The sequence below is a fragment of the Nymphaea colorata genome, chromosome 8 (assembly GCF_008831285.2).
Source record: "Nymphaea colorata isolate Beijing-Zhang1983 chromosome 8, ASM883128v2, whole genome shotgun sequence".
Lineage (NCBI taxonomy): Eukaryota > Viridiplantae > Streptophyta > Magnoliopsida > Nymphaeales > Nymphaeaceae > Nymphaea > Nymphaea colorata.
Genome location: NC_045145.1, coordinates 8,722,070 through 8,748,999, shown reverse-complemented (window position 1 = coordinate 8,748,999; position 26,930 = coordinate 8,722,070). Strand labels below are relative to the sequence as shown.

The following is a 26,930-nucleotide window of genomic DNA, read 5'->3' as shown; positions in this document are numbered from 1 at the left end:
CCCTGGAGACACCAAGGTTTCTTGCGAGACCTGAACCTTTTTTCTTCCTTGTTGTATGGTTTGAGCATTTGGAATCACTTCAGCCTCTGCTCCACTTTGTCAACCAACTTACTTGGCTCATGCCCCTTTCCTTCTATGCAGCCCAAAAACCTCTCACCAGCACGTTTGGAAGAGTGGTCCATGTCCACCTCAATCTTTGACAAAAAACCTAAGGACTTCAAATTTGTTTTGTTTCAACCGATAGTCCTCTTTCTCATTATTGTATTATGTTTGCCTTTGGGGGTTTTAACCAATTGCCAAGAATTGAGGGCGACCTTCTCCCCTTCCATGGATGCCTTTGTCACAATGCAGGAACCATCAAAGTGAGCTAGACCCACATGTTTTACAGTACTTTACCTTAGTTTTGTAATTGATAGATGAACGAAGATCTTTCCCCCTATAATCTCCAGCTCAATCTCAGAAATCGGGCTAAACCACAACGGTATTTCAATTTTAATATGAGCAAAACCAAAACGCTGGAGATGCCTAGTATATTCATCAGCCTCCACAAAGGAGCCACCAGAGGTCTGCAATGTCAGTAAAAATCTGTGGACTCCACAATTCGGCTGGTAGGTCAGGCAACCTAATCCATATTTGGACTGGATTGGAACTCTCAATCCGCATGGGCATGCCAGGGTGCCATTGGTTCGCAATGAGGAGTCTTCCTCCCACATACCATCTGCCAGGAAACATGACGAATTTCAGATCAGCTTCAATGGAGGTGCAAAGGAGGAACATACCTTTCCCCACCGACGTGAACTTGAGATTAGCAATACCAGGCCATAGGCTTTTGAGGCTGATGAAGATAAAGTTGTAGTCAAGGTGACCTTTCCCGGCACCTCCAGCAAGAGTAACTATAGCACTAAACTGAAATGGCTGGCACAAAACATTATACGATTCTTGAGAAATTACCAGGCGCCTCTTCCCTGCCCGCTCTTTTTTCTCTAGCGGAGGCATATCTGCTTCTGTCTCATACCTTCCCCCATCAACCACTGAGGCCCATAACTTTCCAGTTTTAAGGTTAGAAGATGATGGCAAAAACTCTCCACCATTCACAGATTCCTCAGCTCCACCCAAAACAATGGTTTCGCCAATCCCATCATTCTCCCCCACGCTCTGATGCCCCTGATGGGCCAGAGGCCCTCCAAGCTGCTACCTCCTCCACAATGCCGAAATCTACTATGCCTTAGGAGAGAGACGTGCGGTTTCGCCCCCGCTTGTACCTTATTTAACATAGCTTGTTATGGAAAGCCTAAGAAACGAAATAAACAATAACACTGTCCAGAAAAAAGAAAGTTCCACCATGACCTGACCAGAAAGATTCTGCAGCAATTCTTACTTGGCAGCACCAAGGAAGCGGTCAGTAAGGGATTCACCAAACAGTTGGTAAAACCAGTCTTCGTGGCAGCAAACAGTAAATTTTTCCGAGACACACACCAAGTTGGGCAAGGGAAATTCAGACTGCAAAGACACATACTCTCATACCAAGTAAATCAGGGCTCGAAAACCTCAATCACCACACTCCTTAAAAAATAAAATACACATGCAAACTGCCTTAAGAGAGAGCATTAAAGCCTCACAACCTTTGAAAAATTGAATATACTAGTGAAGAAAAACTTCTACAATCTGGCACTCAAACCTTGCTTCATATGTTACCCTGCCCTCAATTTTTAGACAAAGAAATAAGAACGAAGAACTACCAGTTTGAGCTACCTTCATTGGCTAGAATTCTAGCTGTTGAAGCTAGCCAACAGCTGGTTCTAGAGCTGCTGAAAAATCAGCAGAACAAAAACCAGCAAAATAAAGTTACAGGAAGAAATAAAAGATAATATTATAGATACAAAAACAAGCTATAATATATATATATATATATATATATATATATATATATATGCCCATTTTCTGAGAGACACCAAGGACCGATGCGGGGACATGGCAGGCAGCCTGCATCACAAAGAGACACTGGCATCTCACCCATGGAAGGAATTGACCGTAGTCTTTCATTGTGCGAGTTTTTCTTGTGTACTGATCAGCAAAGTGATTGCAACGAATGGGGAAAATAAAGAGGGAAAAGCACAGATACAAGTGAACTCCCAAGATTATATCAGCTATGTATTTGAGACACATCAGCTAAAAGAAGTATATTTGTTTGTTGATGCGCTCTCTGAGTGCATGCATATAACCAGGTTTGCAAACAATATTTCTTCAATATATGTGCTCACAATAAAAATCTAACTACATTGAAGAACCTCTTTGTGCCCACCTTGGAGTGATAGAATCATATCACAGAATGCCATGACATGAACATTCAAGCATTGAAGTGCTCATCACCTCTTTCAACTTGAATGTCTCAAGTGGATATCCTAGCTAGGTAGGTGAAACGAGCTCTTCTTGGATAAAATTTGTTGCCAAAATGGCAACTACTTTCTGAAATTTCCACAACGTTTTGAGGGTCAATGCAACAAAACATCGCATTTTTATAAAACTTCTTGAGAATATGCTTACTGTCCATCATTGCAGCTGCATTTGACATGAAAGTGATAAAGCAATCAAGACTGCAATTTTCTTTTTGAGGGGAAAGCATCTCTATTGCGATCTCATTAGTCTAAAAAGTCAGGTCCACTTGGCTTACCAATAAGCATGTGTGCCAAACTCACGATGTCCATTAAGTTGGTGTTTCAACAGTCAACAGTAAACTCCTCTCTGAGTGGAAATGCAAGTATACATTAATGAAAGGGGAAAAAAAAATTGTAAGAGGAAAGGCAAAGGTAGAGGGTAAGAACCATTTCTTGATTTGTGCATGTCATCATTGCACAGGGGTCATGCCAATCTTCTCTGTATCGTTCCAATATTACCAATCTTCTCTGTATCATTCCAATTTTATCGGATGTTCCCGAAGAGAATGATGGAGAGGGTAAGAAAGTTAGCTGGAATATACAACTAGGCTGATGAAATTGTCAGGAATTGATGCAGATCTCCCCTATCCTGGGCAGAGTTCCCTCATAATTTCAATTAGTGGCCCAAATACCATGAACAATCCAGTTGGACTCATGAAGGGAGTACGTTTGCGAATTGGATGGAAATACCAGAAATGCAAAGGCTTCCTTCAGTACTTTCCGCATCATTACATCCAATAAAATATAAACCAAGGACATGAAAAAATGTTGCCTCAGACATTCATATAGCCCTTCTATATAGAGCACTTTCACTATCAGACTTTTACACCTCCAGCAGCAGCATTCAATCCCGAAATTTGGTCATGCTTTCTGCACTGTCTTCATTATCTCCATGGTACGTGATAACACATCTAACCCCACGAGCAACATGAATTGCTAGTAGGATGCGAGCAACAAGTAAAAAATTTAATCCCCAACCACAGGCAAACAAGTACACGAAGCTACTTGGAACCTCCTGCTGTTAAATCAACATATAGAAAATGGCAGCCTTTAAAGGAAGCTATATCACGGACATGGGATGAAGCTTTGGCCCTCATTTTCCTGAAAGGAGAAGAAAATTTATCACTGCGTTCAAAACAGCCCGTGTACTAGATGATCACAACCGAATTGTTGGTCCCTGCTCAAATGATTGGACACGACTTGTGTCTATTTCTGGTTCAACACTTATCTACAGCACCTTGACGAAACCCACTAACCGAATGGGCTCGACTGTGAGATCAGGTCAAAGCTGAGCATGTGTCCCTGTTCTGTAACCCTGTAACGATATGCTGGTTTGTTCCGTGGTTCAATTTCCATAGAAGGGCAGTGTCCCAGCAGATTGAATCGGACTTTCAAGACCTGAATTGGTCAAGTTAGCACCATGGATATTTTCGGCCATGTCTTCTGTTTCGGTTAGATTCTGCCCCTTAATGCAACTAGTTTCAGGAAGCTGGCCAATGCCAACACCTAAATCTAGACTAACTACATTAGATGCAGTAGGAAATAACGGAGCCCTCCCATTTTCAATGTGATTTGGTGGCTTTAGCATCACAAGGCTCAGGGCCACTGGGCTACCACCATTGAGACTACTGACACTCTGCACTGCCATATGCATGGAAATTTCATGCCTGGTCGCACTTGCAGTGGGTACATCATGATTATGTTTTCCCTCGTAAGTAGTAATAACTGACTTTGGATCATGGTATGCCCTCTCCACATGCTTCCTAACTGGGCATCCAGCATTGGTGCATTTGTAGTAGCTCCTGCACATTCAAGCACCGTGACAATTAACTGTAAGAATTAGGCCTCGATGTTTTTGTACAAGAGTATCGAAACAATATAATACATTGGTAATCAAAGGTTCCAACAAATATTCTTTTTGCTTAAAGTTTTCCCAGGTAAACTAGATAGATACCAAGAAAATTAAGACAAACCTTGGATTTGGATTCCCTTTCACTACTTTTTGTCCATACTTCCGCCACTTATACCCATCATCAAGGATATCAACTTCGCTCATTGTCTGCACTACAACTCGTGGATCGCTAGTTGTTCTGATAGTTATTCCGTCCAGAGGAGAAGATCCCATTATCCTGCTTGCAAACAAACTTAGATATTAGTTTAATCGGATAAAAAACTCTAAAACCCTGATATATCATATAGAGACCTGCGCTTTGATTCTGGGTCACCTTCATCGCCCTCATCTTCCAATTTGTCTCCATGAGCAGAAGTCCCTTCACCACCTTCATCATCACTTGTTGACAGAGAAGATGGTCTAGGAGTTCCATCCGCTTCTAACTGATTAAATGCCCTTCCTAGAGCATCCATTGGCAATGTACAATCAGGTCATATAACTATAAAGATCATACTTCAGATTAAAAGCGAGACACTTATCTGGTAGACTATCTATTTACCGGTTGATGCTGGCAAGACTTCCGCTTTATCATTTCCTTCTTGTGCAATACTTGAAGCACCAACTGACTGTCGACGGCTTGGCTGGGGCTTTGGATGATCATGGACACCTTCATATATCATCGCAGTAACCAACCCATTATGAGAGCGCTCCAACTTCTTCTTCACTTGGCAGTTGGGATGAGTACATTTGTAATAACTCCGTGGAAACTTACTTCCCTTAACTAGCTTTTCACCATACTTTCGCCAGTTATAATCATCTTTAGAAGATCTTTCAGCGATGGCCAAAGAAGCACCCTTCTGGTCCAATGACAATGATTGGGATTCATATCCCTTTATAGTACATGATGCATCCGAAGGATGATTTGCCATATACTAGTATTTGAAGGTGAACCATAAGCTGCACCAGAAAGGGTAAGATCTTGACGTTTTCAAATTTAGAGTACCTGAATCCTAGAAGAAGAGGTCAAAAAATGAAAGATAGCAGCTTTTTCTTCTATTACATAAAGTTCATAATAACAAAATGTTGCAACAAAATGAAAACAGAAAATTCTTCTGCAAGCCCACAAAGAATCGGAAAATATTTGCAACCAGTAGCAAACAGATCATTTTATGAAAGCAATGATAATAGAAAGAAGGTAACATCTTGCACATGGTTCAAGGAATCGAAGATTAAAACAATGTTTCTAAACATGAGAAACTCTTATACCTCCTTTACAAAAGAATCCAAAAATATTTTACTCGGTACAAAAATTTTGCACAACAGAAAAGCCAGGGAGTGAAATATTGCAGTAGAAAATCAGTGTCTTAACCCTCAGGATACTGACTTTATAGGCCAAACCATGCTCATAAATTCAAATAGCCATTATTATGAAAAAAACTACAAAAATAACAGATTAATATGTCTTTCTTTTGGAAAATATACCAAAATTTTTTATCAACAAAAAATCCAACCAACAAAATATTGCAGTAGTAAATCATCTGGAACAGCTTCAGCATACCCACTTTGTATCCCAAGCTCAACCGTTGTCCTAAAATCAAAGAAACAAGCTTATCTTTGAGCACATAGTGAGTCCCACAAATAAAAATGGAGCCAAGCAACACTGTCCCTTATCAGTGAGTAACTGCAGCACGATCATATCTTAAATAAAACTGAAGAAAAAACACATCAATAAGTCTCTGTTTCATCAATTTGTCATCTTGCTCTTATTTTGAGTCAAAACAGCTCCGGTTAGTGCAGGGCACACTAAGATTCTGCTTTGAAATGTCTCCAATATGGCAGCAAGGTTAAGTGAAGTACTTCATATACATTGAATTATTCCTTTTAGTGAGGATGTATACAAATTAGGAGAGAGAGAGAGAAAGACAGAGAGAAGGCACGGCTGCCATCGCTGATGCTGATGCAGCCCAAGACCCCCGGAGGTAGGGGGAATGCAGGGGTGGGGATTCTGGCTTCTTTCTGGACAGTAGGTTGTTAACCTCTTGTTCACCTAGAAGCAAGAGAGAGAGAGAGAGAGATCATGTTTGAATTTACTTTGTGCTGTTAAACTGTGGCAGTGAATGTTAAGAAAATATGCTTCACATGAAAATTTGGCTTCTGCTTAGACAAATAGCACATTCTTCTTATGCTCCACTTGAACTTGCAGTTTGAGCCGGTTACAAATATCGCTCCCAGGTTATTATCAGCAAAGCATTTTCTCGGGTTTTTCTCAGCAATATGTTCTTTCCCAGAAAGTTTTGGAAATTCAAAAATTCAAAAATATATACAGAGTAACAAAGAATTAAGTAATATACTGATTTTCTCAAAAGTAGGCCAATAAAATTCAAAATGGTCTTTAAATATTAACTTCAAAAAAACAAAAATAATGGAAATATACACTGAAATCGTCTTATAATGTTCGGCAATAAACATACAATATTATCAAAAAATGGCCTATATTTCTGGCTATGTTTTGAACCATGGCAAAGAAAACTAGATGGACATGCTTCACACGAACAAGATTTTAGCATCTAAAAAACAAAAAGCATTTTTCTCATCCCTCATGTCTGATTTCATAGAATGGCTGAATGCACTGTTGTTCTTCTAAAGACCAAACTTCAAAGTTTACATTCTAAAAGTCGAGCCCCAACAAAGCTCTTCTTTTCTTTATGGGAAGTTTACACACGATCATGACACGGATGCCAATATAAACAATGTACAAACTACTTGATATGTGACATAGCAGCTAAACGCCAAAACACCCAAAATATCTGTAGGGCTATGTAATATGTATCACTTCACATGAATATCATTATAAGGATGCAAAAATATCATTATATGTAATACATGCTTCAGTTGCATGGTTTCCAGACTGCTATCTGTGACAACAGAATGATTACATGAAGTGAAAACACAAACTAGTAGTACTACTGCATGCAGATTTATTGTGCAAACAAGAGACAATCTGAGAATAGACCCAATAACAAGCGAAGAAGAAAACGAGTTCAAATTCCAACAGTCCCCTGTTGGCCTGCGACTAACAGAGGAAGACAACTTACACACTCTGCTTCGGTGAAAGCCCAACCTCTACTCTCTAATATTTCATTCGTAATTAGGTTGAACTCCCTAAGAAACTTATATACTAGATTGGGGTGGGTTTATTATCACCTATTAGCCACCAGATCTGTGACTCTACAGAAACGGATCCCTGACCCACAGGGTCCAGCCCTTAACATCCCCTCAGGGCAAACCTACTCTTGCATCTAGCTGCTTCCGAAAGGTATTAAAATATAAACACATTATAAAGTCGACAAAAACACTTTCAAGTGTTTTGGTCGAGCACTCTGATGTCAGAAAGAAAGCAACTCAACTCCACAAGTAAAACATTGCCAGTGTCACAAAACACTGCATATCGCTTCCACTGATGGAGCTAAGATCAAAGAAAACATATAGAAAAGCAAACACCTGGGGTTGGACTCATAGATACATAAACTACCGTAACAGATTCTGCGTGTTCCATTCATTGACAATGGCTACCATTTACTTGCACATATGAATGAACTGGTGCAAATAGTTCTGGATATAGTACAAAAATGTGCTAGTGACCATTTCATATATCATACTGACAACTTTGGTTAGCTGATAACACCTCAGCAGTCAACAGGGGATATGACCATGGTATCTGCAATGTTCATGACAAGATGAACTCTCGAACCAACAGGGAAGAGCCGAACACAGTAGTCTGTCCAAGAAAGAAAGTGAACAGAAGAGAAAATAGATAAATAAAAACTACCAGAAGTATAGAACTGGGACATTATGCAGAACTTCAGGGACTGTCATCATTGTAAGAATGCTTTCTAGATGTACTTCCTGAACAAGACAATACATCAGATATGGTAACAAAACAGACACCACTGCTTATATAAGGTCGAAATGAAAAGCTCTACCAGCTGTATCACACAAACGGATATTGCGTACACAGCACATTTCTTCCAAATAAAGTTTGAAAGAATAACCTTTCAGCCAGAGCAAAAGAAGCCTGAAGCAGAAATGAAACAATGATGCAAATACAATTGGCAAAAAAGAATAACTAGATTCACTATAAAGACATGAGCACAGAGAGCTAAACTGATGCTTCAAATAAATAAATAACCATGAGAGCTGCTGCCAGCACCAGATGCCGCTGAAAGGCGGAATCAGCACAAAGTAATAACACAAGCACCACAAAATTTTATCAACACCATATGCAACCATAAAGATCCTTTTGCTTCTCAATTTGTTTACACTACAGGAAAAGCAGAAAGGACAGTGGTTCTGATAAAAGTAGCACCTCTAACTATAGTTGCAAGTATCGGCACTATTTTCAAAATATGACAGTAAAGAATGCCGAAACCTAGTGAATTAAACACACGCACACACACACACACACACAGAGAGAGAGAGAGAGAATGTCAATATATCGTGAAAATGCGGCTAAAATGAAAACATAGTGCAAAGTATTTGTGAGATTTTTAAAAATTTCTGAAGATATTAAAATTTTTTGGGTTTCTTTTAACTTTTAATAACTGCTTGGAACTTTTTATCAACGTTGTTGTAAAAGAATATAATAGGAAACTTAAGTATAACCTAATAATTTTTCTATCATATTAATTTTTATATATTTTCAGTTTTCTTTTTCTAACATTTTCCTAGAGAAATGAACTCTTGATCAAGTAGTGGCGGGGAAAAATCTCACTGGCGAAAAATCTCACCGGCGAAAAATCTCGTCAATAAAATGCCAAGAACGCTTATGCTTAACAGTACAAAAAGTATAAAATAGGCGACAATGCATATTCCTGAAGACCCAACTGCCCATTAGTACACTTAACACATCGGGAACTTTAATAACTAAGTCATTAACCCAACATCTGATAGTTCAATTACTAAATACAAAAAGATTGTACCTGATCAACCAAAGAAGATATGAAACAAAGAAATCAGAAAGAAATTGGTCAACATATGTCATTCATGACGTAGTGATCATATGGTGTTAATTAGTTGATATTAAGAAGATACTGCTACAAATACAATTTATGAAGTAATGCAGCGTATATTATGTTAATTGCTTTGAAGTAAGGTTACGCAGCTTTAGGAAATCTGAAACTCTTCCTACATATCCTACCTAACAGTCAGCTTGTTTACACTCTACAATGCTATCTAAACCAGATGGTTATGATCCGAAATATCAAGCCAATAATTTCTGTGTTATGAGCACACCAGTTTGGGTTAGTCCCGTCCAGGACTTTTTACGTCTGCATTACTAGTAGCTTCTTACAGCCTAAATCTGTGCATGCTTCTAGATATCAATCCAAAAGTAAAGAAAAACACCTCTACCAAACTATATGAGCTCTAACATCACCTAGATTCATATGATTGTCACATTATAAAAGGTGGCTGGATCCAAATTTCGTGGCCCATTCCTTCTCCTTGCCCATTTCTTTTCGCCTGGACATCAACGAAGCTGATATATATCTCAAAAGAAGTTGGAAATTCAAGAGGAAAAGAAGACAAAAAAAACAAACGAGCATAGTTGATCAGGTAAGGAAAACGCAACCGATCCAAGGGAACCATGCAAAGGAAAGAGAAACCTCAGATCTCCACCCAGTGAAAGCACTTCTCAGAACAAAGATTCTCTCCACATAAAGTCGGCAAAAAAGAGCAGACCTGCAAAGGTGATAGGCCATAAAGAATGCCTGCAGTGCAAAGAAGCTCCAAAACGGAATGGCGTAAAGCCAACAACAGAATCTAAGCAACTACGACATCAAAACCACACAATAAATCATCAGCATTGGACAAAAAAGTATTATTCTTAGAATCAGATCATCCATCACCCACTTCACCTATACATATCTTCTCTCTGTCGAGTCGCTTTTTCTCTTTATGACCAATAAACAATACGACCAATAAACAATACGTACTATAAAAAAATAATTTATAGCTTCTGAAAGGGAGACAGATGAACAAATTAGAGAAAGGCCGTCGTTGAGTGCATTCGGAAGTAATAAATTTAAGCTGCTTTGGCATTGGTGCTGTTGCTAATTATAATAATTCTACCCACGAAGCACATCGCCCTGCAGCTCGCCGTGTTGGAAGTAGTAACCACTGTTCCCGTGCAGGCCGATGCCTCACCGGCAGGACGTAGACGAGAAGGAAAAGGGAAGAAGTGGGCGAGGGAGAGGATAGGCCAGAGCGACAGCTGGGAGTAAGAATGTTTGAACTGGCATCCATGGGAGAGATCATGATCGGATAATTTCTGAATTGTTTCTTTGGTTGGCTTAGTTCTTACCCCACTTACGTGTATGTATGTAATTTCATCCGCTATTTCAAGTATGACAAAAAGAAATTATGATTAATACAAAATGGAACTTTTTTAGGAATCAAAATCAAAATCGCAAAAAAGGTAAAATTTATTAGTTGGAATGTGTATATCATTATGATAAAAAAAAAAAATTTTTATTTTTTGAACTTGTTTATAGCCATTATTTTATCTATGTTTGGTGTTGTTCATATATTTATTTATTATCTTATTATCTCATAAATATTTTATTAACTTATGAACATTATTTCATATTTATGTTTCATGTTATCTTATACATTTGTCCGCTATCGCATTATCTCATAAATTTTTTATTATTTGATAAATATTATCTCATACTTATTTTTGGTGTTGTCTCATACGTCTGTCTGTTCGTTATTTCATTGTCTTTTTGTTATTTTATAAACATGATCTCATACTTATTTGTTGTCTTACAACACATATGCAATATGACATAAAAGTAAATTTATATTGATAATAAGGTTTACATATAAAAGTAAATGTAATGAGAGTAAGGTTCACATATGGCGTACACTAATTACATACAAAAAGTGAGAAACAAAACTCTTTCTTCATAAAGACAGCAAAGCAAAGGTAATAGGCCATAAAAAAAAATGTCACCTAAACCTAACAACAGAATCTAAGCAACTACGACAAGAAAACCCCACATTTAATCCCACATTTAGTCATCAGCATTGGACAAAAAGGTATTATTCTTAGAATCAGATCATCCGTCATCCACTTCACCTGTACATATCTTCTCTCTGTCGTGTAGCTTTTTCTCTTTATGACCAATGAACAATACGTACTTTAGAGCTCTTAAAAGGGAGAAAGCTGAATATAATTAAGGACAAATTAGAAAAAGGCCGTCATTGGGTGCATTAGGAAATCATAAATTTAACCTGGTTGGGCATTGGAGCTGCTGCTAATTTCGTTAATTCTAACCACGAAGCACATCGTCTAGCAGTTCACCGTGTTGGAACCAGTAACCACTGTTCCCCGAAGGGCCGCTGCCTCACCCTGGGGCGGAGACAAGGTAGGCTGTGTGTCCACTCAAATTGATGCATGCTGGGTCTTGTACTTCTCTTGGTCAGGTAATGCTGACGCTGCAAGTAGCTGTCATTATCGCTAAGAGAGCGTTGAGGCAAGCAGCAAGCAGCAACTAAACTTTTTTTTTTTTTAACTTCTCATGCATGAAACCAGAATACTGTGAAAAACTTGTCCCTGTCGAGCACAAGAACCAGCAACCATTGTATGGACAGAAAATATGGTTGCATGTAGCCTACGAAAGAAAATGAATTTTTTTTTTTGGTTACGGTGGAAAAACGAATCCACCGACTAAAAAGTTGGGAATAGCAACAAGAGTTGCTCATTTACGTATCTGAAGGGAAGGAAAATCGAATATAAGAACTTTTTTTTTTTTTTTCGGTGGTGGTGGATGATGGATGTAGCCGCTCCAGCAACCTTTTCATTTGGGGTGAAGCTGGAGAAGAATGCATATCAGGTTCCTTTTTCGCAAGACAGGTAGTATACTAGACTTCCGGTGTGTCGTGTGTTTTAAGGTCTTAGACATTTTCCTTTTTTATTGGAGGGGATACGTGTGCAGTCTCAATTCATTTAATATTTTGCTGTGGACCGCTGTACCAAGTTTTCGTGAACAGTCCCCTGACTCCCCTCTTCCTTTTGATTTTGTGGGTGCCATAAGAACTGCCGTGAACAGTCCCTCTCTCTTTTTTATATATAATAAAAAAAAGAAAGCTGCAGCAAGCTTTTGGCAAGCGCGCCTTGCGTTAATGACTTGGAGGCTGCATCTTCTTTTTGGACTGCTGTAGGCAATCCCTTCCTTTCTTGTTATTCTTTATTATAATAGCCACATTTAATTGCCTAAGTTAACGGTAACAGATGGTCATTTCTCTCTCTCTCTTTTTTTTTTTTTGGTATGCCAATGTGATTGCATCTCAGTCTTCTTTTGCATTATATGTCTGCCGTTGACAGACCAGCATTTAATGTTGGTATTTTTTTTAAGGCATGTTATATATTCTTTTCTGCCTACGTCCTTCCATCATACTATATGCATCTTTTCCAGCATGCTATGCATTTTTTTAGACTGCTCACACAATTTTTTTCATTTTTTAAATGTAAAAATTTATCGCAGTGCCTCGATGGATGTGAACAATGGAATGAAGAATTTTTCATTACCATGTTGTGATTTATATATGTATAGTATGGGCAGAGAATGTTCTGTGATAGATAAAATATTCTGCCATTCGGGATCCGTATGTTATTTTTTTTTTATATTCATTGTAGTTATTCAAATGTAGCTTTCATACGGATTTTGGATCAGATTTTGGCTGCTCATATGTATATATAGTTATGATACGAAATTTGTATCATAAATGATATCATTTTTTTTACCTTGTTTAAGCACTTATTGCCGTAAATTAATATGTATGTTCAACCAATGTTTAATTTTTTTTTATGGCATATAGTCACAATGTCAGACAATATAGATGGATCATATAAAAGTGATGAGATCACAAAGTCAGTGGACAGCATCAGTGAGCCTATTGCATCGTATGATGTATCTCTATCTAACCAAGTGCTTGATGATTTTTTAAACTATAAAAAGTGTGCAGTACATTCTATGTGTGATCATATTGCGAATGGATGGTAAAATTGGTCACATGATGGAAGAGAATGGATCTTTTTAACCCCAGAGAATGAAGTGAACGCAATCTTGAGTTCTTTTCCAGATGATTGGGCACAGTTCAAAGAAAATTGTTTGCTAAGGCATGGAAAAGATATTACTCTTTGCAAGGTGTTGATCAATATTGAATACGAGGTTAAGCGCCAAATAAAGAAAGTATTTTAGTGAATCCAATTCCAAGACGATCATGTGGACTACTCCATTCATCGGAATAGAAAAATGCAACACCTGGCTTTAGGGAATGATAGGGAGGCACGGTTGATGCAGTAAGCAAGAATTGCAAGAGATTGTAGCATCCGAGAGAGTATTTGAGTATAAGCTCACTTTTCATGAGACTACCCGTCTTTGCACAGAGTTATTAGATATTGTTATAATTGATTAGTTGCTTGTTGTTTGCCTAAGTTTGATGATTATGATTTTTGTTCTTTTGATTTGTTTCAATAAGGATAGACATATCTTGTTTATGGACTTGATGTGAATAAGATTCATGCATTTCTAGATGTGACATTTATTCATTTTCTCTTGTATTATCATGATTATCTATGACTGTTATGCTTCTTTTAAATCATTATATGATATGCAGGCTATCATAAGTGAGATTCAATAAGGTTTGAACTCACTATAATTGTGTATTAAAGTTAGGGTTTATTAGTTAGTTACATGGTTTGGATCATTAAAATAGTGGGAGATGATTTTGATTCCACACCTTATGAAATAAATAATGTTTCTAGCCATGTGATCCTAACGGAAATAGGTATGTTATCAATAGTGAACATGCTTGGACAACACATTAAGAATGTTGATCCTTCTTTTCTTTTTATAAGTAGATTACTGTACCAGGTAAGACTATACTAAATTTAGCCCGCATTGAAAACCTGAATGGAGACAATTATGACATTGGGCATTGTAAGACCTAATTTGACTTAGAAGAGGCTGAAGCCCTTCACTTCCTGAACCATGTTATCACTAGACCTCAGGAGAATGGTCAGCAAGTGTGTAGAGACATAGAAACATATAATGTGTGGAAACGCATGAACACTATTGCTTGTGTCACATTGTTATACTCAATACAAGAAGATATATAATGTGTCAATGTGAATATTATGAGACTGCACATCATATGTGAATAGCTCTCAAAGACAAATTTGGAGACACTTCGGCCACTAAGCTTAGGAAGCTTACCATCAAATTTGACTCATATAGAAAGTAGCATGAACACACCATGAGTCAACATCTTAGGAAGATAGACAGCATGATTAGAGAGATCAATTTTGTTGGAAATGTTCCCATAGATGAACAACAAGTTTAGGCATTGTTAAGATCATTGCCAAATAACTGGTGACACACGAAATTGAATATGACTCATAATGAGAGCATAAAGACCTTTGATGACATTGTTCATCACTTGAAACTAGAACATGAGTGTCTTTAGGCTGCTAAATTCAGCAATCAAGCCTACATGGCCAAAAATTTCAAGAATTTTCTTTGTTGCAAGCAAAGAGAGGATTTGTTCCAATGAGATTCAGAGACAACTGCAGTAGGGCAATGAGACGTATGATGGGAAACTGAGAGACCGTGAAAAGCGCAACGGAAAAAAAAGATAAGGAAAAAATAAAATGTTTTAATTGTGGTTAGCTTGGTCACTTTGAGAGAGAGTGCAAAGCACCTAAGAAGGTGTGCAAACCAGAGAAGGTTTGCATCTTGAAGACACAATCTATTTATTCTTTTGTTTCTAGTTGTGCCCTAACTATTGAACTTCATCCTTTGTGAATTGTAGGCTCAGAAGCAACAGACCATGTAATGTGTTATTGTAGCATGTTTGTCGAATATTGTAAACTCTCAACTGGAGGAAGATACTTGTTCCTAGGGAATAACAATCGTGCAGAGGTTCGTGGTATGGGAACATGTCAATTGTCTCTATATAATGGATAGAGTCTTCTGCTATATGATATACTATATGTTGCTCACATTTGACGAAACCTTGTTTCAGTTTTTGTTTTACTGACTTTTGGTTATAGACTTGTTTGTTAAAGCAATTCTGTTGTAATATTGTTCAAAAACTCTACAATTTGTTCTGGTGTTCTAGCTAATTGTTTCTTTGTATTGGGTGTTTGTTTTAATTCCTACTATGTATGAATGTTTTAGTGTGCATACAAATGTGGATGTGTTAACTTGGCATACTCTCTTGGGGATTATTGGACAAAAACGAATAGATAGACTCGCATGTGAAGGATTATTGGGGTCCCTCATGAAATTCAATATACCTGTCTATGAATATTGGTTGGCAAGAAAGTCTACATAGAAACTATTTGGTAAAGAAATTAGGGCAAATATTCTATTGCGACTAATTCATCAGACATATGTGGTCCTAAGAGTGTAACTAGTAGACAAGGTTCTTCATATTTTATTACATTTAGTGACAACTACTCTCGGTATGGATAGGTATATTTTATCTCTTATAAATTTGAAGTGTTTGATTGTTGTAGACACTTTATGAATTTGGTAGAGAATCAACTTGATCAAAAAATCAAAGCTCTAGAACAGATCGAGGTAGAAAATATTTGTTAGAATAGTTCTAGGAACTGTGTGATGAGAAAGGAATAGATAGACAATTGACCATTTCTCATACTCCACAACAGAATGGAGTTGCCGAAAGGAGAAATAAAACCTTAATGGATACTGTCATATCTATGATGGCGCAAGCACAATTGCTATCTCCCTTTGGGAAGATTGTTTATTGTCCACGACACGTCTTTAACTGTACTCCTACTAAATTTGTTTCATCAACTCCTTATGAACTATGGATAGGTAGATGACCTGACCTTGGCCATTTAAGACCTTAGGGTCAGCAGCATATGTTAACAATCTTTTCCATCCACATGGAAAATTAGGTTCAAGACGAAAAAGGTGTATCATTATCAGATACTGTGAGCACTCCAAAGGATATCTGTTCATAGGAGAAAACAATGATGGGAATAATAGTGAAATAGATTCACGACATGCTACATTCTTGAAGAATGAATTTCCTGAAAAGGGAGATATATAGAGATATTCAATTATATGATTTAGACAATCCTGAACAAGTACATAATATTGTTCAGAAAACTGAGACACAACATGAGTTGTGTCAATCACTCCTAAATAGTAGGAATGAACATCATATAGAACAGGATGTCAGTGTTGTCCCAATGCTTCATCAATGTACAAGGAAGAGAGTTTTGTGACACGGATTTGATGTAAAAGGAGAAGCTATGATGGTAGCTCTTGATTATATTAACATTACAAAATCTTTGCGAGAAGCTCTCTATAGCACAAAAAAAGAAAACTGAAAAAATGCAATGGACAGATCCATGAGCACCAATAAAGTTTGGAAACTTATTGATCTTCCTCCATAGAGAAGAGCTATTGGGAACAAATGAGTTCTCAATATAAAGAGAAATGCTCAAGGGTTTATTGAAAGATTTAAAGCTCACCTAGTTTCAAAAGGATACACAGAAAAAGAGAGCACAGACCATGATGAAACTTTTCTACAGTAGTCAAAGCGGACTTCTATTCACCTCATGCTAGCTATCGTCTCCTATGTAAATCTAGAATTACATCAGATGGATGTGAAGACGATATTCCTTAATGAAGAAATGGATGAAAAAAATTACATAGAACAACCCAAGGGGAAAAGGCGATAGTCTATCAATAAAAAAGGCGATAGTCTATCAATAAAGAATGTCCTAAAGTGATTCAATATGCAAAGCTGCAAACCAATAAAAATGTGTCCACAAACATTAGGTGAGAAAAACCAAATGTTAAGAGTACCATATTCCAATGTAGTGGGCAATCTTATGTACCTAACTATGTGTACAAGGCCAAACATGTCATGCAGTTGGTATTATTAGCCATCACCAGTCAAATCCTGAACGTGCTCATTAGAAAGTAGTTAAACGAATTATGAAGTACTTGAAAGGCACTGAAAATTTGGCTCTATTCTATCATGGTAGTGATGGAGATTTGCATATAGAAGGTTATACAAATGCAAATTGAGGAGAAGACCCCGATGAACAAAAATTCACATCAGGATATATGTTTTTGCTTAATCATGGTACAATATCTTGGTGTAGTAAGAAACAAACATGTGTATATTGACCGTGGAAGCAGAATTTGTAGTTGGATCTATGGCAATGCTAAAAGGTGTTTGGTTAAATAGACTATCTAAGCATCTTGGGATTGTCTCAGATGCAAACATACCAATAACTATTTATTGTGACAATCAAGCAACGATTGTGAGTCAAAGAATCTAAAGTTTCATAATAAAACCAAACACATTGGTACCAAATGTAATTGCCTGCGAGACGTCGCCCTGAAAGGAAAAAAGTTGATCCAGTAATTGATCCATTGACTAAGCCAATTATTGCTGATGTATTCAAAAAGCATGTAATGTTGATGGGACTTACTAATATATAAAAGTTGAACTTTTGTGTGATAATCTTTTTTTTAAGCATGTTACATATCTATGTCAGGTTGTGTAGCCAGGCGTAAATTGTTTACTCACATGAACTGATCACCTTAGGCATTATGCGAAAGACGAGCTGAGATGAGATGAACAAGATAAGATGTAGGGATGCTTATGGATAAGCCAGATGGGTTTCATGTCTTGAGATGCCAATGAGTTTAGTTGGACTGGGAGGTGAGCCGATCTCTTGGAGAGGTTGGACTTTTAGTGATCTATATAGTAAAATTTAATTATTTAGTGCATGCACAGATCTCACAATGGTGAGACAACTTTGTCGTAGTATGTGAGACATACCACATATGTTAGCACTGTTTAACAAAGTCAACCATGTATGGGAAATGAAGGATGATCCCGGCTCCTTTATTGTATGAGTCTCATGGATATTGAATTTGACATTAACATATGTATCCAATTTAGTGCCCTTATGAACTCTCAACAGTATTTTGCAATGATGAATTAGTGATGTTCCTTTAGTGTATTGCTTGAAGATTATAAATGATTCAGTTTGATGGGGCATATCTGGAAAAGCAACTAGTTCTACTTTAATAAATAGTCTACTCATCATGTGCGAGTGTAAGAATGTTGGATTTTAAATGTAGATCTGCCCATGATGGGCTGGATCCAAAATCTATATTGTAACCTAAAAGGGAGTTACATAACCGTCTGATCATGTAGACCACATGTTTGGGTGGTTACTGAGAAAAATAATGTATAAGAAAAAAGAAAACAAAAATGAGAAAGACGTATGGTAGATCCTTCGTGGTAAGGGTTGTGGGCATTAGGGTTTGTTCCAGAACACTGTGAAAAAGTGTCCCTGTTGAGCACAAGAGCCAGCAACTTCATCACCTGAAACAAGGTATGCGTACACTGTTGTTTTCATTTGGCTTCCATTGTTTTTCTTTCACAAACTAAGCAGTAGGTGCTATTTTTTTTTTACTCTCTCTCTCTCTCTCTCTCTCACACACACACACACACATCTTGCATCTTTGTCCACCACTATGGAAAAGAGAGTTAAGTATGCGTTGAAATTCTGTTATCTCTTGCTAGCTGGATGTTTATTTTTTTTTTCACCACCACTTTCACCATGTCCTCATAACAGCATACGCAAAGATGCTGCTTTTGAGTTGTACACATATTATCCGCTTGTCAAAACACAGAAAATGGTCATGGCATCCCACCAAATACCATCGGATTCATTGTGGTTTGAGTACTTTAATTGCCCCCTATAGCTCCTCTTTTTGTGGCTTCTTGTTTTAATTTGACTAATCCTTGCTCAGATGATGTCTGAAAACCTGTTCTGTCAATCAAGATTTGGACCATTACATTTTGATTTCATCCTGCTGAGATTATTCCTTCTCAACATGGACAATCTAATGCACATGAATGCATAGTTTCCAAATGTAGTTTTCTTGCATCTAGGGCCGTAGGCAGGTGGAGTCTCCATGGGGAATATGCCCCACGGATCCCACTCATTGAAAGGTTAATTTAATGTTGAAACTATGGCACACTTCGGTCCAGTTATATGGGGTAGCCCTAGGAGATCCGAGTCACTGTCCCTTGATCAATTGAAAATTTGTTAACCATATATCTAGTGCTCCATAGAAAATAATTTCTAGCTTCGACCCTGGTTGCTTCTGCTCTTTTTCTTTTGAGTTAAATGTTAAAATCATTATATATTGGCATTATGCTTTCCTTGAGTGAGTAACCAAGTACTGATGCGTTTTGTAGGTTTGGGTGCATCTAAGTGCCTTAAGTTTCAAGACCATTCCTTCTCAATAGAAGTAAAAGATGTCGATGACCTGAAGATACCGGCAGCCATGAAAACGATAATTAGAGAAGGGCATGGAACCCTGAACATGCCAGTAGATCATGTAAAAGAACAGTTCTTGTGAAAAGGGCAGTTCAAGATAGAAAGGCCTGATGTAAAGTTGTTTTTTAGATCAGCTATTTAGATTGAATATGGTGGTGGTGTGGATTAAGCTTACCTCTTGGAACTGCAGTAGAGAGGATTTGTGGTAGTTCGGTGGAACGTGACTGCGACTTTTTTTAATTTGAGACAGAAATGTGCGGACACAAAAGGTGGCTCTTTAAGAAAATTTGACATACCAAACAGGCAATAGTTGGGATTGGAAAAGAGTAGTAATAGCTATGTAACCATTTTTCCAGTGAAGTTAGTCATCTTCAATCAGCTTTGCATCAACCAAAATTGAAAACTGAGGAGATGGAAACTGATCTGGTAGTGTTCTCGAGAAATGAGTGGAACATGAGGGTTGTCCTAATCTCATGCACCAGCAGCCCTTTAAGCTTGATGACTCGATCCAGATCTCTGACTCCAAAGCACTATGAAGAAAAAAAGTGGTTAAACTAGAGATACTGGTTGGGAAATCAAAATAAAGAGAGCGTGAACTTGAAAAGCAAGTAAGGTGCACATGCATAGTGCTCTGCAAAATTTCCAAACTTTTGCAAGACCTAGAAGCTTCAAAAGAAAAAGTTTCAAAATTTGGAAATTGCATAGAATGATGCAGACATAAAGGAGGCCAAGCTAAAAAAAGATCTAGCTCTAATCGAGGCAGAGAAGCAAAACTTTGAAAAAAAAAATCTAGCAATTGGAAAGTGATATGGACAAATCAACTTTGTGGAACTTAGAACTAAAAAAAGAACTAAAAGTTATCACTAAGAAGTGTTCTTAGTACAGGGGTCTTACCAAAACAAGGGAAAAGAGATGCCTTGAGCTTGAAGGGCTCATGCAAATGACAAACTCCAAAGCCAAGGTTGTGAAACATTTGCTTCCAAGGTTTCTAAACATTCAAGTGACCAGGAGGTTTCTATAGCAGAAGCGTCAACGTTGGAGAGCTCAAGGACCCAACTATTTGAGTTCGGATGCTCCATAAAGAGCGTACCCCTTATGCCAAAAAAATGGCATAAGGGAAGAGGTTTGATATATAATATATATATATATATATATATACTTCCTCTCTCTCTCTCTCTCTCTCTCTCTCCCTTTTATATATATATATATAAAAAAGGGGGAGAGAGAGAGAGAGGAAGTATATATATATATATAAGGGGGAGAGAGAGAAAGTGAACCATGAGAGAGAGAGAGAAAGAAAGTGAACCATGAATCTAAGACATGTTTGTCAAACAGATATCGATTAGAGCCATCTGATCTTCAAATCGGACGGTTTTGATGTTGTTCATTTGTTTTTAAATTTTTTTTAATGTTTTACTCTCCTTCATCATCCCTCTCTCCCAGGATCTTCCCTTTTTTTCCCAACTCTCTCCCCAAGGGCTGCACAACGAGTCGAGCCAACTCGGGCTCGACTCGAACTTGCTCGAGAAAGCTCGGCTCAAGCTCGACTCATTTATAAATGAGTCGAGTTCGAGGTCACACTTAAACTCGAAACTATAAACGAGTCGAGTTCAAGTTGCAAGAACTCGACTCGTTTAAACTTGACTCGACTCGTTTAAACTCGACTTGACTTGTTATTTAACTGAATCGTATAAACCGGTTCTTCAAACCGATTCATCGGTTTAGGGTTAAAACTGTTTACGGAGGGCCAACATATATATACGTTTTATCTTCCGTCTTTCAAACTAATCTCTCTCTTCCGTCTGCTCTTTCTCTTCTCGACTTCTCGTCTTCCCTCTTCTGTCTGCTTTCTCTTCTCGTCTTCCCTCTTCTGTCGGCCACAATGACCAGATGAGAGACGCGTCATGCAATCCTTCGCCTTTGGTCTTCCGTGTTCCGTCTTTAGTCTCTTCCCGTCTACCACCTTCCTTCCCGTCTGGCGTCTTCACTCTTCCATCTAGGCTCTTCGTCTGCTCACCGCCGCTGCGCCGCACACCAGCACGACAAATCCACCGTCCGGCAGCTCCATGGTTCCACCATCCGGCATCTAGCTACCAGCCCACCGACATCCCGTGACCCTGTCATCCATCTCTACCGATTCCGAACTGCCATTGGTATCAGGTCTGTAACATTGACCCTCTCTTTCATGCGCTCTCCCTTTGTTTCTCTCTCTCTCTCTCTCTTAAACTCACCGTAAGACCTCATTCTCAGAGGCTCACCATAAGACCTCATCCTTACAGGCTCTCCACTCACTGCCGCACAGCCTGCCTCTTTGGGCCTCTGCCTCTTTTCCTGCCCACGTATGTATGCATTTATTTTCTCAAGCGTCTGTTTAACTTGTGTGCTTATAGTTAATATAATCTGATGTTACAGACTTATTTTGTAGTGTCTATCATGCAAGATAGCCTTTTTTGTAGCATAAGATTCCAGCTGTTTGACATGGGTACCATTGCTCATTTTTGAAAATCTTATCATCAATTTATGTTGCTTAAAACAATAGCGTGCCATAAATTTTTACTTGTTCACATTCAAATTACTAGCTTCTAATTGTTACTCACTTGGTCTTATATGATTTGGATTTGGGTTGCAGTCTGTGCCATTAAAACGACGGACAGAGGGATTAAGAGAAACAAAGGCAGCAAAAGATAGAGATGCAAACAGAACATTCCTCCTCCGAAAGTATACCCTTCTAATTCTTTTTGTTGGTGGGCTTGCACAGTGAACGTGAGTTATATGCATGTGGTTTTCTGGTTTGAGTATCTTTCTAATTTTTTTGCTCTCGAGCCTACCTTGTCCAGTTATTGTCAACACGGTCACAATAACAGCTATTTCCAAAATGAATTTGTGAAAAGGTTGCTGATTGGTCTCTTTTTCTTTTATAGGAGGAGGAGTTACTCGGAGTATTTAACAAACAAGTTGTAGAAGACAAAAAATTGTTATATGAAAAAGCAATCTACGTGAACTACACAAAGTAAGGAACAGATGACAAATACAAGCGTTATCATTATTTGCAATGTAGTTCTACTCACTTCAATTTTGTCAGCTTGGATTTTGTTGTTTTTATTTGGTTTTTAGTTTGGCATTCATTGTTAATATGCTTCTCGATGCATTGAATAATCATTTTCCAATTGTAATGTTTCAGGTGCTAGAAGCCTCTGCCTCTTGGGCCTCTGCCTCTTTGGGCCTCTGCCTCTTTTCCTCCCCACGTACGTATGCCTTTATTTTCTCAAGTGTCGTTTACAAATCATTTCTTTCCGGTATGAGTAAGCATATTGATTGTTGTTCCTGAAATTTTCAGACTGAGAAGGCATTTCTTAAGCAACCTAAAGTCTTTCTAAGGTAAAGCTCTTACCTAAAGTTTTTCTAAGGTAAACTCTTCGTCTTTTGTCTGGGCTGATATTTACTTGATTAAGACAAAGTAAATTCATTTAGTTGGAAATTTGAGAACTTGTGCGAAAAAATGTTGGGTATATTATTGTATGGTGTCAATTTCTATCAATCCTCGGCCAATGCTATTGCATTTGTTTTTCCTTGTAGATAAAAGTCTATGGATGCAAAAGTAACTGAATGAATGCATGTTAGTTGGATATATATGCACTTCTAGTTCTGGAATGTATGAGAGCCAAAACTTCTCAAACTGGTTCATAATTCAGTACTTTTGACCACAGTTTTTTCAACTGTCATGGTCAAGTTGCTAACCCACAACCCATAGGTCAGCTAATCTGAACATGGATGAGTTGTGCATGTTGGCATGAGTGTTTTTGTTGCTTTTAAGTAGTTTCACCCAAGTCATGGAGTGCCACTATATTTGCTTAATGACTACCGTTCAGCTATTTTCCACAGATTCTAGCTTGAAGGGAAGCAATAGGATGAGTGACTAGTTCATGTTCATCACAGGGATCACATTTCTGTTTCTGATTTTTTTTTGCGTTGCCACCTAAATGGCCTGTTGCGCTTTCTCTGTTTGCTTGCAGTCACTTTGAAATGTTTCACATAATTGAGCGAGTGAGATGTTGGCATTTTGAGGTTTTGATTGAACTGATGTGCATGAATCTGCCATTTGCATCCTTATGCACCAGGCGATGGTCAGAAATGTGACGCTCGTTTTATTTTTCAGGTCGGGTCGGATCGGGTCCAGATCCAAACACGAGCTCCACTCGTGGTAAGGAGCCCGTTGCGCGAGGGAGTTCCCCTCCCTCGACTTCTTCAGTGTCTTCTTCTTCCCCTTCTTTGTTTCTTTGTCTGCTACGACCGCAACACGGAAGAATGAGGCGGTGGGTTGAGCAGCGGCGACGGCAAGGGCAGCGGCGACGGCAAGGGCAGCGGCGGCAGCACGCGGGTAAGCTCCCTCTCTCGCCTTCTCTGTCTGCCTCTCCCCTTCTCTCCTACGCATTCTTCCCTCTCTGCAGTGCTCTCTCCTTCCACGCACGTTGTCCCTCTCCTCTTTGCTCAAGCTCTCATTCCCCTCCTTCTCTCACCTCCTTCTCTCTCGCCTTTTCCTCCTTCCTCTTCCTTCTTCTCCTCCTCCGTCCTACGCAAACACTTCCCTCACCGTCTGAACCCTCTATCTTCGACCATCTCTCCCCTCTCTGCCCGTCTCTCCACTCCGTCTGAACTCCCTTTGGTCGATTTTTGACTCGTTTAGGGCTTTTTGGTCAATGTGCAGCATGGGGACGCATTTGTTTCCCCACATAGCAGCGGGGTGAAGGCGTTGGCATTGGCGGCATTGAGGGATTCTAGCCGTTTGGGGGCCTTTCAAACCCTTGACGTGGCTGCCTAGACCATTGCAGCAGTCTAGACTCGTGATTTGTGGTGAACAAGGCGTAATTGAGCCCATTTTATTGTATATTTTCCTTTGGAGCATGTATAATTATTGTTGAAGCATGCTAGAATTTAGAATTGGTGTTTTGAGGACGCATGTTAGCGATTGTGCTTTTTGGGGAAAGTGTAGGATTATGTTGGAGAAGCGTTAATTCATGTATTTATTGATCTCTTAGGCTCGAGGTGTTGATTTTTGAAGCAATAGGGAAGCATGGTAGAGATTGTGATGTTGTGGGGAAGATTTAGAACCGTCTTTTTGAGCACGTGGCTCACACTTTTGCGAGCGGGCGTATCTTAGAGTTATTTGGGAAAAGTGTACCTAAGTTGGATGTGACAATGAGGTTGACGCCTAGACTACAGAAAGCATTTAAGAATGTGTTAAGGATGGACTGAGCGAAGCATTGAGTTTTGGGGTCTTGTGGCAACGTCTAGAAGTCAGGAGGAGGCCTATTGGAGGGCCTATAGGTCGACACTACCCGTCGACACCCTCTTGAGGCGATGATATGTGCCTCAATGATTTTGTTTTAGCTTGGTTTGGATTGATAAGCTAATTAGTAGAGATATTACCTTTTTCTTTGTCTGCAAGTACACCGGGCACGTCCCGTAGACATTGAGCGACTAAATTCGAAGCTCGAGGCATTTTGGAGAGTTTTATGGACGCGTGACAGGTATGGCAGCATTCCAGGCAAATCCTTGCCTGGGGCATTGTGTGAATGTGTGTTCCTAGGATCTTGGGATCCTAGGATTATGATGTGATTGATTGATTGATTGTTTGGTGCATGAATGTGTGTATGCATAAAAATGGTTTGATATCTGATATGATGTGTTTTGAAAAGCTATTAGAAGTCTGTATGAACATAGGGTAGTTGTACTCATAATGTTGAGACAGCTAGCCAAACTGTTGTAGTTATGTATAGCCCTCGTGTAGAGGCAATTGGAGGTGTGAGTTCACTCGTGAAGTGAACCAACCTCATGAGCTAGCCAGTTAATTGTGTTTGTGCAAGGATAATTGTAAGAATGAAAGAATAAGAGATGAGAGGTCAGTGGAATGTGGCTATGTGTTTGGGAGTTGTCCCGCCTTTGCCACTGGTCTCGCCTGTTCAGAAAGCAGGCGGTGCAAGGCCCCAGGGTACTGTTGTGTGACGTGCTTGGAGCGTGGGCTCCTACCTTCCCAACCTGGGTGTCCTAGGGTGGCCTGAGTATCTCTCCGTGGAATTCACACATCCATGGATGAGTGCTCTACCGCTGCAGCGGATGGATGTATCCATACTGTTCTGGGCCACCACGAGGGTTATCTCTCGGCTATAGGCCACCCGCGGTGTGCACGTGCCTGTGTTTGCACGCACAGAAACTGTCAATTCAATGATATTTATGAAAATGAAATGTATGTGAATGAAATGTACGAGATTGATGTGCATGTGATTGTCATGCTTATGAATGCAAGTAACCTGTTTAAGCATGCCTTGCATGTGATCTGAAATTGTGTGACTGTGCATGTCGTGCCCTAACACGACATGATGTTAGACTGTTCTGATGTTTGCTCATATAATTGAGCCCTACCTAAGAGGGTTTGGACTTTTCCTGGCTTGTTGCTATACTGCGAAGGCTAAGCCTTCAGTTGTTTCCTTTTTCAGGTTTTGGCGGACCCGGGGCAGCAGGTTGAGCAGATGGCTTCACTCACGTCCTACTGGGAAGGTTTTAGGTCAATTGTAGCGCCGGCGCGTCTTGTTTTGGTTTTATTGATGCCTTATTTTTGTTAGGCATCAATGTTGTGAGTTGGGCATTTTTGTCATTGTACAGATGAACTGAAATTCTTATTTAATGGAAAGCTTGCCCATTGTTGGCTCATCTCTTTTGAAATTGTTGTGTAGTCGCACCTCGATGCTTGATGTTTAAAAAATAAAAATGTTTGAATGTCGAAAGGTCAGGGTGTGACAGTTTTGGTATCAGAACTATGGCAAACCCCACTATGGATGTGAGTTAAAGCCTATCTGTGAAGCCGTGTTGTCCAGGTACGCATTTATTTGATTAGATTGTTATTGTAGTTTTGATTTTGTCACGTATAAGTACGTAATGTGATTTATGTTTTGAACTTTGTGCTAATGCACGTTGTTATTTGATTGGTGAGATTAGTCATAGACTGGATTTGAGAATAAGGTTCTTGTTTGTACAGATGGAATATCATCGTAAGGGTAAGAAGCGAACTGGGCCATCCACAGAGGCACAAAGGGAGCCACGTCCGGCCCATTCCGATGCACATACCCCACGTGATGACAGTACGTTAGAGCACCAGTATGCCCAACTGGGTGGGGGTGCTCAAACCCCACCAAGG

General features: G+C 39.0%; 1 protein-coding gene and 1 pseudogene across 1 annotated transcript; both read right to left on the bottom strand.

The window, feature by feature from the left end:
• Nucleotides 1–2,810: 2,810 nt before the first annotated feature.
• Nucleotides 2,811–2,943, bottom strand: LOC116259751 (U6 spliceosomal RNA; annotated as a pseudogene).
• LOC116258516 (WRKY transcription factor SUSIBA2-like) lies at nt 2,835–8,540 on the bottom strand. The gene is made up of 5 exons (XM_031635690.2): nt 8,156–8,540; nt 4,886–5,283; nt 4,639–4,786; nt 4,409–4,564; nt 2,835–4,237 (listed from the first exon to the last, which is right to left on the bottom strand). The coding sequence occupies exons 2-5, from the start codon at nt 5,253–5,255 to the stop codon at nt 3,781–3,783; spliced, it is 1,131 nt and encodes a 376-aa protein (XP_031491550.1). The 5' UTR covers nt 5,256–5,283; nt 8,156–8,540; the 3' UTR covers nt 2,835–3,780.
• Between the last annotated feature and the right edge of the window lie 18,390 nt (nt 8,541–26,930).

Bases quoted from the DNA above. Each gene is read 5' to 3' on its own strand.
- LOC116258516 (XM_031635690.2), bottom strand. From the start codon at position 5,255: ATGGCAAATCATCCTTCGGATGCATCATGTACTATAAAGGGATATGAA. The intron at 4,565-4,638 runs GTCTCTATATGA...GTTTGCAAGCAG, and splicing joins GACCCAGAATCAAAGCGCAG to GATAATGGGATCTTCTCCTC. The intron at 4,238-4,408 runs GTTTGTCTTAAT...TTGAATGTGCAG, and splicing joins AAAGGGAATCCAAATCCAAG to GAGCTACTACAAATGCACCA.